Genomic DNA, 15,774 nt, shown 5'->3' with positions numbered 1-15,774 from the left:
GATCAAGTCGCTCATGCTCCACTTCTCTTTCTGAGTGTTGTAATTTACCTTAAAAGGAGTAAACTCAAGAGGGAGAGAGGTCATAATGAAGTGGACAAGGAAACCCTCAGAAATTTTCATGTCCATACCCTTGAGTTTAGCAGCCATATCTGTCATCATCATGATGTGTTCTCTTATGCCACCGGATCCATAATTATATTTACTGTTGAGGAGCTTCTGAATCAGTGTACTGGCATAAACCTTGGAGGTGCCTTTAAATTGCTCCTCCACAGATGCCAAGTAGGTCTTAGCCTTTTTTGAGTTTGGGATCGCTCCCCTTGTAGCATCTGATATTGAGTTCCTCATTATCATAAGAGACATGCGGTTGGAACGCTCCCACTTCTCAGAAAGTGCATCATAAACTTTCTTTAATTCATCATAATTTTTCACGCCAATGGCGGGAGCAGTGGGAGCGTCAACCCTGAGTGCATAATCCAGGTCGAAAACACCAAGGACAATAGTCACCTTAGCTTTCCAAGTGGGAAAATTATTGTCCGTAAGTTGCTCTATGCCGTCAATAGTGGCGGCAATAGAGGAAGTGTTAAGAGCTGGAGAGAAGAATTGTGCCAGATTAGAAAATTTATCATAAGGAAATAAAATTTGCACGAAAATAACCCTACGTTGGTCTGATTAAAATCATGCGAAAATAAAACTCTAATCCGCATCACCGTTGGGCAGAAAACGGAAAAGAATTTGAACTATCACATAAAATGGCGCATAATCACAGTCAACTTTGGTCAAAAAGTAATTATGAACCTACATAAAATTCTCCGAAAAAATCTTCCCATTGGATCCAATTCAACCAAAGAATTAATCATAATATTATATATTTTGTGTGTGCATAAAGCATCATTAATCTTGGGCTATATTTCAATGGAAATTTCAGTGCATAAAAGATAAAACGTTAATAAATCACTGAAAAATTCCGAAAAAGAAAGAAGCCCATAGCCGACCTTGCGGCCCAGAAAACAGTGCGCAGCCCAAAAAATTTCCGCGCGTGCGCGCGTCGGCCCGGCCAAGAACGCGGCCCAGCCACTGCGTTCAGCCTGTCTACGGGAGTGGCCCGGCCGAGGGCATGACCCAGACACCGCGCTTGACCTTTCTACGCGAGCAGCCCAGCGCAGCACAACCGTTCATCGCGATCAACGGTTGGCTGAAGAAATCACCTGGTATAAAAAGCCACCGGTTGAAAAAACCCTAACCCTAATTCATTTCTTCTCTTCCCCTCCGATAAATGCAGCCGCAGCGCGCGAGAGAGAGGCAGCCGCCCGAGAGTTCCGACACCGGAATACCGCCGGCGAGAGAGAGAGAGAGAGAGAGAGAGAGAGAGAGAGAGAGAGAGAGAGAGAGAGAGAGGCCACCGTGGGTCTACCCGCCGGAGTGCACGCGTGAGGAAGAAGCACGTGCCTCCATCGGTTAAGTCTTCGGTGGTGCCGGACCATGAGGTCGTGCGAGCGGCGACCTAAGAGGAGCATGCTGGAGACGACGTGCAAGCACAAGCAGTGGAGACGAAAAGACGTCGCCAACCGGAAGATCCGCGTGCAACCGAAAAGAAAAGGAGGAGATCCCGCCGGAGAAGAAGAATCCGACGGACAACGGCGTTAAAAAACGCGTAAGTCTCATCCTCATCTTCTCTAGATTAGGGTTTGTTCTGAGAATGAGATTCGAATTTGGGATTTAGGGTTCAGATTTGGGGATTTAGGGTTCGGATTTGGGGGGAGAATAGGGATTGGGATATTCATTAGGATTTGTATTAGAGTTTCCCCAATCCCCTCCTTCTTAATGCTACCCGAACTTAATTCGGTATGAAAGTTGTGGATTTACCCCCCCCCCCCCCAAAACACACAAGAACATACATATATGCATAAAAACATCTAATCCGAGCCTTAAAGAACCCTAATACATGAATATGTAGGTTTAAACAATGCTAATTGGGGCTAATTCGCATCAATTAAGCCTTAAACAGGAGTAATTATTGCCTAAACTTACTTATTTGACAACAACAGTACTAAAAATATCACCTTAAAAATGTGCACTCTAATAAAATATCACCTTAAAAACCTAAAATGACATCTAGTTAAGAACAAAATCAAAATTTTAAAATGATATCTATTTAAAAATAGAGGTAGTACTGAATTAGCCAGCCAACCCGTATGTTTGCTAATCCTTCAGTTGAATTCCAGAAGGAAAAAATGAAATCATTTTACTTTGAGGGGAGGGAAAAAAATTATGAAATCCTGATGCGTTGGAAGAGCCCGAAAGAAGAAGCTGAGCCCATACGGAAAAGACATCCGACCCAATATCGCAGTAAGGACGGCCCAATTAACATACAGCCCAAAACATGTTGGCGTGTGGCATTTTTTATTTTTTATTTCTTAAATTAAAAAATTGTAAACATATGTACTTGTTTTGAAATATTGCAAATGTAGACTCATGTTGCCTGTTGGAATGGTGCCAGGCCAATGGATGACAAGTTGTGTCAGCCTCATTCCAACTTAATTACTTTCGCATTCATGCTAACATATTTTACTGCATAAACCATTTTGTAGAGTTCACAGATATGATGACATCATAGCGTCGACGAAGGACCTGGAGCATATCATCAAGGAGAGTACAACGAATATCTCAATTGACTTTGACACCTTCCTCAACTCAGGTGGTGCACAGGATGAGATCCCCTCCTAGCTTGGTAGGGCTCCTCCCATAGTCACAGGATGACCCAGGAGAAATACATGACGCTAGCTCCCATTGGCTGGTCTTCACAGACAATTGTCCCACCCAACTCACTCACGTACTCAGTGGAACACGTTAGAGCATGGGAGTACAGAGTGCCGCGACCTTTTGAGCATATACAGATTGTCCTCAAACGGAACACATGTAGATACTTAGTTTATAGACTATATTATGTGTATCATATATTATGGATATATTATTATACTATGTTACTATCCTATATCTGATTTATTATCCCGATTCATTCTTTTGTTAGTATCGTGACATAGGATTCCAACTAACCGTTCCATATATGTTGTGATCTCAAAAATCTAAAAACAATGTCAAACCTCTTGTGATGCTAACGGTCAGTCGAACACGGTTTAACTGAGCTAACTCAAGTTCGAAGCTCGACATCCTCTTAATGAAATTCCAAATGACGTCCTCCCCTATGTGCTTATTTTTAAAATCTAAAAATAATTAATTCTAAAATATTATCCTATTTGACAGGTTATCATTCATGTCTACGCTGGCAAGTCACGTCGATGTATCCTCGAGCGATAAGAGCTTAGATTTACAATATTTCAAAATCAACACTTATATTTGTAATTTTTGATTTAAAATAATATAAAAAATCGTTAGCGTGTCACACGCCCACACTGCCAATCGAACTGTCGAAGTGCCTGCAGCAGCGGTTAATTAACTCAGCATACCGCCCCAGCGTCCGCGTCTTCTTCCACTTGCTTCTCATCTGCAGGTCAATCACTCACCCCCACCGACCAACCCCAGTTGTCAACCCCAAATCGCGCACAGCATCCAATGGATCCACCGACCGCCGATCGATCATCCGCCGCGTCGCAGACCCCAAGAACCTCTCGGATCTCCCGTCCGCGTCGTTTCCCGTTTAAATCCGTTGTGCGGACCGCGGAAGGACGGGGAGGAGCAGAAAGAGGACGGGAGCTACGCGATGGAACTCGTGGAAGGGCTCGTCAAGGGATTGAAAAGTGTCGCGCTAGACGACGCGGTGGAGGGGGCTGAGAGGAGGAGGGACCGCTGTGCAGCTCTGGTGGACGGGGACCTGGAGGAGAGGGCTCGGTCGACGTGGGCCGAGGTGCTCGTCACCTGTTCGTTACGATGCCGCAGCGGAGGAATGATCGGTTTAGAGAGAGCTGGGTCAAAGCGTCTAAGGGGTCTTGGCTCTGCAGGTGGTCTCCGAGGAGAAAGGCGAGGACCATGAGCAGAGGCAGGGGAAGGCGGAGCATGACAGGAACCAACAGCAGCATATCCCCGCGCTCACTCAATGGCACAACCAGGTCGAGGGGTTTGGCTTTCTTATGGTTTTTTGGCACCTTGGTTACGAATCCATCTTATCACATTGTGCCCTGTTCGTCAGTGCAGGACGAGGGAGCTCAAAGGAATGGTGGAGGACCGGATGGTGTCATAGGCGTTGGCAACTTTAGGCCACAGCAACAGAAGGCACAATGTGGAAGAGAGCAACAGGTTCATATATGTTCCGCTTGCAGTACATCCTGTGTTCTATCTTGTTGCCTGATTGGTGGTGACAAGTTTCTCCAACTGTGCACTTGCTGCAACATTGTTTATACGTTGCAGCATCTGATGCCACTAGGTTACACTGATACATAGTGCAGATGTTGAAGCATAACTGGTTGTTCACGATTATCTTTTTTCCTATATCACTTTGCTCCAGTTATCTTTGTAAAATCTATTTTTTTAGACAAATGTGAAATACTGTTCCAGCCTTGTAAAATTTAATTAGCTCCTTGGTTTGAAATATTAGGATGGAGAAGAGAGAAACAGTGGAGGTTAGGTCGCCGTGGGCGACAGAAAGCATCACAGAAGACTAGATCAGGTTTGTTTTCAATCCTGCTGGAGGATTGGGACCTTTCTATTTTTCTCCAAACATAAAAATGCATGCATAACTTGTTATTCATAGGTATCTTGTGTGCTCATATATAGCATCGGTGTATATTATATCACCTCTCAAAAATGGTATGTTAATTAAATCACATGTCATTAGTGAACATAAATCCTTCTGGTTGTTTCTCTATATTGGTTTCCGTTTGCTTCAGCACTTTAAAATGCTGTTCGGTGTTCAGAAAGTACCTGTGCATTCATAGCTGTATATATCAGAGTCTAGAAGTCAAATTATCCTCAGGCCAATGCTGCAAAGTTTTGTCTTCTATCTCCTGTACACCATATAGTGAAACTGTGTTTTTAGAATGTTTGCATTCAAACAATACCATGGGTAAGTTTATCTCAAGGTCAGTATTATTATAATTTTATTTGGTTATACAAATATATTACAATAGATATTGGCGGTGAAAGTTATATTTTGGAGAACATGTCAATGTCCAAAACAACACTTATTTAACTATTTTGAACCAAATGTATGTATTGTTATTCCAACTTTCTCGATATACTGATATAACATGAACTGAAAGTTACACCCTGTTTGAGAAATCTGAGTATATGGTGGCTATATAGTATTCTTTTTTCCTGACTAAATTCTGAACTTCTGTTAACTCTATGAAGCACTCTGAAGAATCAAAGGGATACAAAAGACCACCATCTGAACAAGAATACTCTTTTTTTTTTTCTCGAACACGCAGGAGAACTGCGCGTCATTATATTAAAAAGAAAAATGAACCAGTTTATAAGGGAAACTGGTCTCGAAAAATCTTAATAAGCACCGCCATACAACCACGGAGTCTAGCTCACGCACAAGACAAAGAGGGAAAGAAAGAAAGAAAAGAACCCCAGACCCTCTAACGACCAGATGACAAGGCACGACAAAGCAACATACATACAACCTGGCAACCACATATGCAACATACAACCTAACACTCCTGAACAACGAAGCGACACCTAACCAAACGACACTACCTAGCCAGTTAGTAACTACGCCCAGCTAGCACCTCGACCAGGACATCCCGACAACTCAACAGGCGGAGCCTTACTCCCACGCCTCACGACCCAACTCGGCTAGCAGCCCACGTTGAACCACAAGCAATAGAGGGATCCTGGGACGACGGAACAAAGCCACCTCCACGAAGCGCATAAGGTGATGAGAAGCTCTGCTAAGTAGGAGAACGAAGGGGTTGGAAAGCGAGCAGCAATGGAGGATGGTGCCCTGCAAGGAGTGCCGCCGGTTGCAAGAAAGAACATATGGATTCTCCGAAAACGACGCCTTCAAGAAGGGAGCGGCAAAGGAACCGCCATCGCTCGTCTAGGAAACTGGACAGGGTTTTCACCCGGAGAGATCCCAAAAGGGGAAGCTTCTCCACGAAGCCTCTAGGGAGGTTATGACACTCGTGGGCGTCACCGTCGTCGGCAATGGCAAGGAGCCTGCCAGAGCTTTCACCCCAATTCCCCCCTTCACGACACACCCAAAGAACCCGAAGGCACCATGGGTCGACCAGATCACCTGCAATAGCGCAACCAGTAGCACAGAGCACAAGAACACGACGGCACGCATCCACCAGCAAGAGGCGACCGGGGGCCGAGCCCTAGCCCGCAGCAGCACACGACATGATGGTCGGGGTTGTACCAAAAACATCAACATCAACGGAGGGCGAAGGGTGAGGCAATGCAACCGACAGCAGCCGCGCCCACACCAGCGATCTGAGGTGGACGAGGAGACGACCACAACAACGAGCACCAGGAGAGCAGCACACCTCAGACCAAAGCGGCACAGGGAGCCAGACACAACCCCACATCCGCCCTCCGCAGCCGCACCACCACAGCCGCCCACCACGAGGAGCACGCTGGCGCAGCACCCCAACAGAGAGCCCGCAAAGGGTCCGAACTCGGCGAAGAGGACCGTGCCGGCAACGAATCCGAGCGGATCCGGCCGCCAACGGCCAAATAAACCGGCAACAGGACGTCACGCCACCGCTGGTCGGAGGCCCGACCGGAATAGAAGACCGGCAACAGCAGGCCTAAACCGGGCAGTCGCGACATGCAACCGCGTGGATCCGGTTGGGAAACAACAGATCCAAAAAGCTTCGGCGCAGATCCGGTCGGAGCAAGCACCCACGCATCGGCCGGCCGAAAGAAACGCGACCAATAGGGAGAGGGGAAGGGGGCGGGGAGGGAGGTAGAAGGGGAGAAAAGGAGGGAGAAGGGGGGGAGGGCGCTGCCACCATCGCCGGCCATCACTGGGTGGGGAGGGCTAGGCGGCGGCGGGTGGAATCGCCCCCGAGTCACCAGAGCTAGCGACGCAACAAGAATACTCTGAGGATGTCAGTCATATCCACCATGGCCTAAATGTGGAGCCTACCAGGGAGGAACTCAACGATTTGTCAAAAGCATGTGGTCGGCTATGGGAGCTTGATCTAAACCGCCTCATTCCCAGTAAGGACTACACAATTGAGTGTGGTGAAGGGAAGAAGGTTTATCAGAAGGGGGACAAGGCATCTGAAAATCTGTTCAGCTGGCTGGAGGACAATGTACTGAGGAGGCCTACATACTCCCGTTTCTGTGCACTTCTTGACACCTACAACCCCCACCAAGGATACAAAGAAGTAGTCACCCAGCAGGACAAGCATGAAGAATCTGCTTTCATTGAGGAGATTTCAAGAAGCGCTCCAATCAGGTACTTGCACCGGTATTTGGTGCTGAAGGGGGGCACGTCTCAGGACTACCAGGACTTCAAGAAAATGCTGACATCCTTGTGGTTTGATTTGTGTGGAAGAGGTGGCTGCTCTAATAGCTCTTCTGCTTTTGAGCATGTGCTTGTGTGAGAGATCAAGGGGCAGAGACAAGGTGAGAATGAGGTCTCAGGCTTCCACAACTGGATTCAGACCATTTTGCGTAATGTTTCAGCAGCATAACTTTATTTGTTGCCTTATCTGAGAGATTATGATGGTGTTGGGTGACAAATACGCAGTTTTACCTTGAAGAATCCAATGGAAATGTTGACTACCAGGGGTACATATTCCTGAGGAGGCGTGGGGAGCTAGTGAGTATCATCTGAAAATACTTGGCATACACATATATCATGAGGGAGCTTAGCTTTTCAAATTGATCTGCAGCCGGACTCTGAGATGCAGCTGCTCACAATTCAGTTTGAGTGGCACGGCGTGTTAAAATCTGTGTCCAGCACACTGATTGGTGTCAGTCCCGAGTTTGAAATTGCACTCTACACTCTCTGCTTCCTTGCTGGAGGGGAAGATAACATATTGGCCCATATTCAGTGAATATCAAGTGCTACAGATTGGGGGATAACAATATTGGTTCAGCTTTCCCAATCGCAGAAAGCTGATTGTTCTGATGACCATATACTAAAGGTCAGTTAGGTTTCAAGCATGGTTCTATCAGCAAAAATAAATTGTATTTTTCAATAATTTGTTGCAGTTATACTGCAATGTGCACTATGTGATGTAACTCTTGATCAACACATAAATACAGCATCCTAATTGAAAATAGTTGTTTTCCGTTGTTGTTGTCAGTGCATGTTCTTTATGAAATTCAAGAAATCAAATGTACAGAACAGAAGGTTCTATTCTCTTTTACTTTTCTTCCTTTAGGAGCTTGTATTAAGTAAATCTTCAACATTTTTAATGGGTTAAAACTCAAAAAGGTATATTTCACCATATGAAGTTTTAAATAACATCAAATGAATTCTGGCATAGCGCTATTAGGAATTACATTTTGTACGTAGGATTCTACCGAGAAAGGAGACTGTTACATGTACATGGCATATATTCATCACTTATAATTTATGTTGTAGAAGTAAAAAAGATATGTTATGATCTTAACTTTACAAGCTGAAATCATGCAGTAAAAAATAGAGCACAACATTACATTTCATACCTGAAATAGAAGGCCTTTAATATTGTTAGCAACTGCAGCATTGCTAGTCAATGGCAAAAGGCGGCGGAATTGTGTAATGAAAAGGAAGAATATGGCACCTTTATCACTATCTACTTTTACAAGTTCTAAAGTTGCAGTCAAACATAGAAAGCGGAATTACATTTCATACTATGATCCTTAACACAAAGAACTCTTTACAATAGCAACCCTGGAGTCTCAGACCTACTCAACCAGTAGAAAGTAAATGTAAAAAAAGTGGGGTCATCTAAAAGATATAGAGTGGAAAGAGGAAAACATCTATAACGAGCCTATCTTCATAGCCACACCAGAAAGTACGGAGTCAAAAGAAAATATCACAACTACAAGTCTACAACTGAAGGTTATGTAGGAGTTCGAGCAGCCGCAGCCCTCATGAACATGAATCTCCTCCTCGCTATGCTGTTTGCATTCTCACCTAGGGCAGCCAGGTGAAGCATCCGCCGCCTTGCTGATGCCACGGCAACATCCTCTGCGGTTGGTTTCCCAGACGCCTCATGGGGAGGTGAACTGTCACCTGAAGCGCCCACATCGCCGTCCGGCTCCTTGTGCTGCATCGCTTGCTTCAGGCTCTCTACCACCTCTCTCATTGTTGGACGGTCTTTTCCGTGCTTTGCAAGGCAGCTATTGGCCAATCTGGCAATTTCTCTAGTGCCCTGCTTCGAGTAATGGCCTTCGAGCCTTTTATCTATAATCTTGCTGAATCGCTTACTTTCGACAGGATACTGCCTCACCCATTCCAGAAGTTTCTGCTCATTCTTGGGGCGGTTCCTTTCCATTGAGCGCCGTCCAGTGAGGATCTCATATAGAACCACTCCAAAGCTCCAAACATCACTCTTCGCAGTGAGATGGCCTGTCTCAACATAGTCTGGAGCTGCATAACCAAAAGTCCCCATAACCTGATTGCAAATTGTTCTCAATAAGATACGGAATCAATCGTCCATAGGAAAGATTCTAAAACAACGCTAATAAATCATGAGGAAATTTTATTCTTAATCGATGAAACAAAATCACCACATACCGCTGTAGACACATGAGTATGACCTGCTGATGGCCCTTCTCTAGCCAATCCGAAGTCTGAAAGTTTTGCTCTAAATTCCTCATCCAGCAGTACATTGGAAGCTTTGAAATCACGATATATGACCTATAAAATTGCTTTTATTGATTCAGCGATCAAACACAAAACATCTCTTCGTTCTATTCAGAAGAAAAAAAGATCAAATCCTATTGATAGGTTTGGTGTCAAGAGAAGTTACACAGATTGTTTTGAAAGCATTTAGGAACAAGAAAGAATATTCATAACACTCCTTTCTCTTAACTATCTTTGGTTTTATCAATATGATCACTCAACAACACTATTTCATCAGAAACACAAACAATAACATAGTCCAAAGCTTCATAATCATAATCTGATTGCTCATAGCCCAACTATTTCATTCCCGAGAGTACTTGGAGAAACAAAGTCTATGTACTAATTACAAGTGCAAGTCAATGATCAGGTCGATAAGTGGCAACACAATTTGGAGTTATCCATCTAGATATGTTCAATAAATCATTATGGATTACCACATTTCAGCATTTTAGATAGGATGTGATAACTACAAAAAAGTGTGCATGTAGCATTTCCTGTGATTTGCTATTTGCAAATCATGTATTATTTCATTTTAGACTACAGGTTCAGTGCTCTCATTTATTAGAGAACATCAAGTCCAGCACTTTCTCTGTTCAAAAGTTTTCCCTCCTGTAAGCCTTGCCTATAATGTATCTTTTCGTGCCGGAGAAGAGTTGTGAATAAAATACTTATACCCGATTCCCGTTCAACCAAATCCAGAACTCTGATAGACACAGAATAAAGGTTTTGTTTTTGTGTGTGGAAGGTTGCTAAGCTGATACCTGGACTTCCAATCCGTCATGGAGGTACAGCAATCCCTCGGCAGCACCTAGTGCAATTTCCAACCTGATGTCCCATGGAAGGACAGGGTATGCCCGATTGAACAGATGATCGTCCAGGGTCTTGTTCGACACGAACTCATATACCAGCAGCCTCTGAGGGCCCCGCTCGCTTTGAGCGGCGCAGTACCCAATGAGTTTGACGAGGTTTGGGTGCTCAACAACTCCTAGAAAATGAACTTCTGCCAACCATTGCTTGTGACCCTGGTCAAGGTGGTAGTAGGAGCCAAAAGGATTGAGTCAAATTACTGAAAGAGTCCTACCAAAGTAGCACATGAATCCATTTATGCAAATTACTTAAACTGAATTTATATGTGTCACAGATGAATATCAGCAGCATCAGAGAACTTTGAATTTCTGATATACTAGCATTACTATGTTCATCATACATGTTAGTACGCTGTTTTACAGATTGCATGTTACCGTAAGGCTTTGAGCCATTAGTGAATAGAAGTTCGTCCCAGTTTTGGAAGCAAAACAAAATATCATAGTTGTTCTACACTATTACACAAAGAAATTAATGTAAATAGCAAGCAACAGACTGTCAAATGCTCAAAAATTCATGATGAAAACCAAGATAAGATGACACGGTGAGCCAAGATCACACCCAAGGGTACCTGATGGCCGTTGGGATTGAGCCTTTTGATGGCGACCACCGTGCCGCCGGCGGGCCCGCCGGGCAGCCGGACGACGCCCTTGTAGACGCTCCCGAAGCCGCCCTCGCCGACCTTGAGCAGCCGGCTAAAGTCGCTGGTCGCGGCCCGGAGCTCACGGAACCCGAACTCTCTCAGACTATTGGCGCCCCTCTCCTCGTACAGCTCCGGGATGCTCCGCGCCGACGAGACCGAGACCGAGCCCGACGACTTGCTCGCCGCGGGCCTCACGGCCGCGCACGAGTCCTCGGACTGGCTCGTGCCGACGGCCGACGACACCGTGGAAAAGGACAGGTTGGAGCGCGCGGCCGTGGAGACGGTGGAGGGGAACGAGGCGGCCGCCGGAGACGCCGGCGCTGGACCCTCGTGCCGCCTCTCACCTTTGTTCTTCTTGATCTTAAGACTGAAGCGGCGGAAGCAACCCATTGCTTGGAGCAAGAAAGCGGCGGGGCTCAGCTCGTGGTGGTTTCTTGCCTCGTTTTCTCCATCGCGTCCACCTCAACAGCTCAAATTACGATCAGAACGACGCAAATTGTGGTGATAGAAACAGAGGTTCTTGTTTCTTCTCCTTTCTAGCTCAAGAACAGCTTGCCAGCTCCTAGGAATGAAACGGATCAAAAGCAGCAAACTTTTGAGGTATAATTTCTTGGTTGACGGCTAGACGCGACGAGCCAAAAAAGAAAAACACGGCAGGAGGCAACGCAAGCGCCCCCCCCCCCCCCCCCATAAGTCAATAAATTGAAGCAGAATTGTTTGACGAAAAACTCCCAACTAGTCCAAGGTGAACAGGAAGCTGGGAAACAGATGAATTCACCCACGCTTCTTATCCTAAGCATCACTTGAAGCAATGAAACAGAGAGGGACAGAGGTGGTTGAAGCATAGATTACGCGCATAAGTGTCTGCAGAAAATTATAAGAAATTGTGGAGGAGTCAAACCAAAGGTGCTTGGAGAGCGATAGGAGAGCAGATAGGTGGGGTTGTAACGGCAAACTGCAATATAACTCTCGCTCGCTCGCTCCCTACCTGCCTCCTTTTCTATTTTATAGTTTACGTACCAAACTGGTAGTCTTATATTATCTAATCATCAAACCTACTTGCAGTGTTTCTCTAGGGTTAGCAAATTGTTTAGTTGCTCTGAACTCTGAAGTATTCAAACTCTCACAAGAACATTTTTCGCACTACGAAATTCAGTCCTAATTTTTTGTGGTGCGATATGTGTTAGACACGCCGTGCAGCTGACCTGGCTGACTGCCATTTCGGTCATCATACTCACCAAAGCAGCTCCGAGGCAGCTGAAAGCCATCTTAGATTTCTCGTGACTGGATTCATACCCAACCAATCTGATATTTGTTTCCCTTCTTTTGCAAATTATTTTTTATTCTCTTTGAACGTTTTGTTTTATTGCAATTCTTGCGACTCGCCGATTGAAATCCTGGTAAAACTTGACTCGGTAGAAGTCATAGACGTCTTAAAAAGGCTGCTGAACCTGAAATACGTCCTTCTACAGATGGATGTCTCCTCGGTTGCCTAGACCATGAATCTACAGAAAGTTCGAAAAGTGAGAAATTTGACAGTTTTTGCAAGAAATTTTACGCAACTTTAACATGATAGACTCTCCAGCCTCCTGTCAGAATTTGGCTTGTTAAGAGACATAATTTAAAAATTCCAAAGCAATTTATCTCTTGTAGGACCGAAAGTGATGACTAAAAGTGTTAATAGGCACATCAATAATTTCTTACGAAATAGATAGACTTCTCCTATTTTTAATCATCTAACACACCTTAAACCTTAAGCGAAATTAAAATACTCAGAAAAACAAAGCAAGATAAAAAGTTTTAAGACAATATGACTCTACGGATGAAATATGAATCATATGTTCCATTAAAAAACACTCTATGTGTCTTTGTGCTAAAAACTCATAACTTTAAAAATGAACGAAATAGAGAAGAGATCACCGACCAAGTAAACTCTCCAAAATGATGGTCTAGAAGTAAGAGAATTCAAGATCCCATCACATATGCATGTGTATGTGAATTCTATATCTCTAACATCAAGAAAAACAACTTTCCAAGATTTTAAAATTTTAGCTCAAAAAGAAAAACAAAAATCAACAATAAAACACCAAGAACTTGCAAACTTACAAGGGAACCAATAAAAGAAAACAAGAAGGAGGGGAATCAAGCGTATGCAAAAACTTAAATTTCATTACTTAAAGTGATCAGCCCTATTTTAGTCGAATTACAAAGATTTGTCTCTCAAAACTTTTACCTATTATAAAGGCTAAGTACTCCTCTCGCTCTACTCTAAAACCCTAGCACAAGGCTCTCATATGGATGGCTCAAGGGGGTGGCTTCCTAACCAGCCAAACCCCTCTTTATAGCATAAGAAACTTAACCCTCACGTTTCCTCGGTTCCCAAAATATCCCTATCTTGTAGTATATTCCTACCTATCACTAGGGGTATTTTTGTCCATTTTCTCCTCCATTCAGCGGACGATCGTGACGCCTTCACGACTTAGCTTCGCCTCGATGTAAGCTTCGCTATGATGCCACATGCACTTCATCCGCCCGCGGTTTTATGGTCAAACCAGAAAACTGACTCACACGCTTCTTAAGGCATGACTCACAGCTGGTTGCTTTGACCTCAAGTAAGTTTTTCGATGTTGACGCGTGTCCTCTGTCTTGCAATCTTGACCGTCGGCACATCTCTTATGCTCCCGATCCCTTTGACCGCCTTGTCACTTGCATCGGCATCCCTCTCGCTTGACTTTGTCAACACACCGTCTTCATCAACCTTCGTCTCTTGCCTTGCTTGACCTTCACGTGTACCGCTAGGATCATCCTTGACTTCGCCCGGCCTCCTTGATCGTTTGGCACCAAACACCCCGCTTAGCCCTGATTATCCGCCATCGACCGCCAAGTTGCATCCATCACCTGCACACCATGAGACTAGCAAACATGCATCTCCAGAACCATATAACATCATCACATGTTAGTCCAAATCGAAATCAAGTTGAAAAAGATCAGACATAACAAAAATGTGAACACCAGATGGTCTGGCATTCACACCAATGCAACACCGGACCATCCGGTGAGTACAACTCCACTGGAACCCAGTTTACATTCCTCTTTGGAAAAATTAGTCCAGTGATCATAAAATCATAACACCGGACAATCCAGTGAACACCTCAATATTTGTCTCAGAACTAAAAGGCTCGGGTGATACTCTCCGGTGTTCACACGCCCATCACTGGATCATCCAGTGAGTACATCATCATTGGAACTTAGATTTTCAACCTCTATGGAAATCTTTGTCCCGTGAAGACTCCGGTGATCACCTGTGCACACATCGGATCATCCGGTGAGACTACTGCACCAGACTTTTACATTTGCACCCTTCTCTGAAAAAATTAGTCTGGTGCTTACTCTCACCCATACCGGACCTTCCGGTGAATAATTTTTTCTCTGCCTCTATGCTGAAAAGCTCTGGTGCCCACATCCACCACACACCGGACTATCCGGTGAGGTCAAAAACCTTCGCACCGGACTATCTGGTGAGTGTAAAATTCTTGCACCAAGACAACGATACAAACTCCAATTCTTTTCAACTTTAGTTAGACAAAATCAAAATTGCAAAATATAACCATGCATGTGCTAACCAACAAAAGCCACACAAATATCAATCACTCATCACACAAGATAAACCAAAGCACATCTCAACTTGGTTTCTCAATCTCCCCCTTGATGAGTGCATTGACAACATCACAAAGAACAAAGGAAGGTTTGAAGATCGCACAAGAAGCTCATCCAAGTGACAAAAACTCGAAAAAGAGCAAGAACTTGTCACGTGGTATAAGAAGATTTTAAAGTCTAGAAGAGAAGAATATACTAGCAAGAAAAGCAAATAAAAAAGCAAAAATGCAAAAGATACTCTCCCTATGCTCCCCCTGGATGAATGCACATATTACATATTCTTCCCCTTTGAGAGTTACTTTCCTGATTTCTCCCCTTTAACAATACAAACATCAAGGATAAAATATTATGCAATGCATGAATATGCATATAAAATAAGCTTTCACAAGTATACCACAAAGCATTTGCAAGAGCTAGAATTGTCAAAGGGCTGCGAAACAGAGAAGGTGAAGCTCACAATTGCATAGAGGCTCAAAAAGAGACAGTGACACAAGGATATATAGCTTTACAAGCTAAACCTGAATAATTGATTAGCGCATTGAAGTTCACATAGCTGAATCATGTTCAAAGTAACTACCACATAAGCATCCACTCATGCCGAGGCAATACAAGTATGAAGAACTAACCAATTTCAACCTCAAACTAAGCAAACAAGAGTTTAGGATATAGAGCTTTGCAAACATTTACATATAAAACTAAGACTTGGATTGATCAAGTGGTTAAAAAGAATTAACATTTAGGCACACCCTGAGGCTTCAAGATAACTGTATAGGATCACATTTTATCACAAGAGACTTGATTTTTCATGATTATTCAATTTGCATAAGATATCAAGATGGTCACAAGATCAAGTTAA

General features: G+C 44.1%; 2 protein-coding genes and 1 pseudogene across 2 annotated transcripts; 2 read left to right on the top strand and 1 right to left on the bottom strand.

Annotated features, from left to right (window-relative positions):
* Positions 1-3,467: 3,467 nt before the first annotated feature.
* Positions 3,468-4,702, top strand: LOC133921650 (uncharacterized). The gene is made up of 4 exons (XM_062366617.1): positions 3,468-3,862; positions 3,957-4,064; positions 4,150-4,251; positions 4,550-4,702. Exons 1-4 carry the CDS (start codon positions 3,719-3,721, stop codon positions 4,577-4,579), a joined length of 384 nt encoding a protein of 127 aa, XP_062222601.1. The 5' UTR covers positions 3,468-3,718; the 3' UTR covers positions 4,580-4,702.
* Positions 4,703-6,074: 1,372 nt separating this feature from the next.
* On the top strand, positions 6,075-8,198 carry LOC133922945 (uncharacterized; annotated as a pseudogene).
* A 457-nt stretch (positions 8,199-8,655) lies between these two features.
* LOC133921649 (probable serine/threonine-protein kinase PBL19) lies at positions 8,656-12,204 on the bottom strand. The gene is made up of 4 exons (XM_062366616.1): positions 11,190-12,204; positions 10,516-10,776; positions 9,644-9,766; positions 8,656-9,521 (listed from the first exon to the last, which is right to left on the bottom strand). The coding sequence occupies exons 1-4, from the start codon at positions 11,649-11,651 to the stop codon at positions 8,967-8,969; spliced, it is 1,401 nt and encodes a 466-aa protein (XP_062222600.1). The 5' UTR covers positions 11,652-12,204; the 3' UTR covers positions 8,656-8,966.
* Positions 12,205-15,774: the final 3,570 nt, after the last annotated feature.

This window comes from Phragmites australis, chromosome 6 (assembly GCF_958298935.1).
Source record: "Phragmites australis chromosome 6, lpPhrAust1.1, whole genome shotgun sequence".
Lineage (NCBI taxonomy): Eukaryota > Viridiplantae > Streptophyta > Magnoliopsida > Poales > Poaceae > Phragmites > Phragmites australis.
This window is presented reverse-complemented; position numbering and strand designations above follow the sequence as displayed.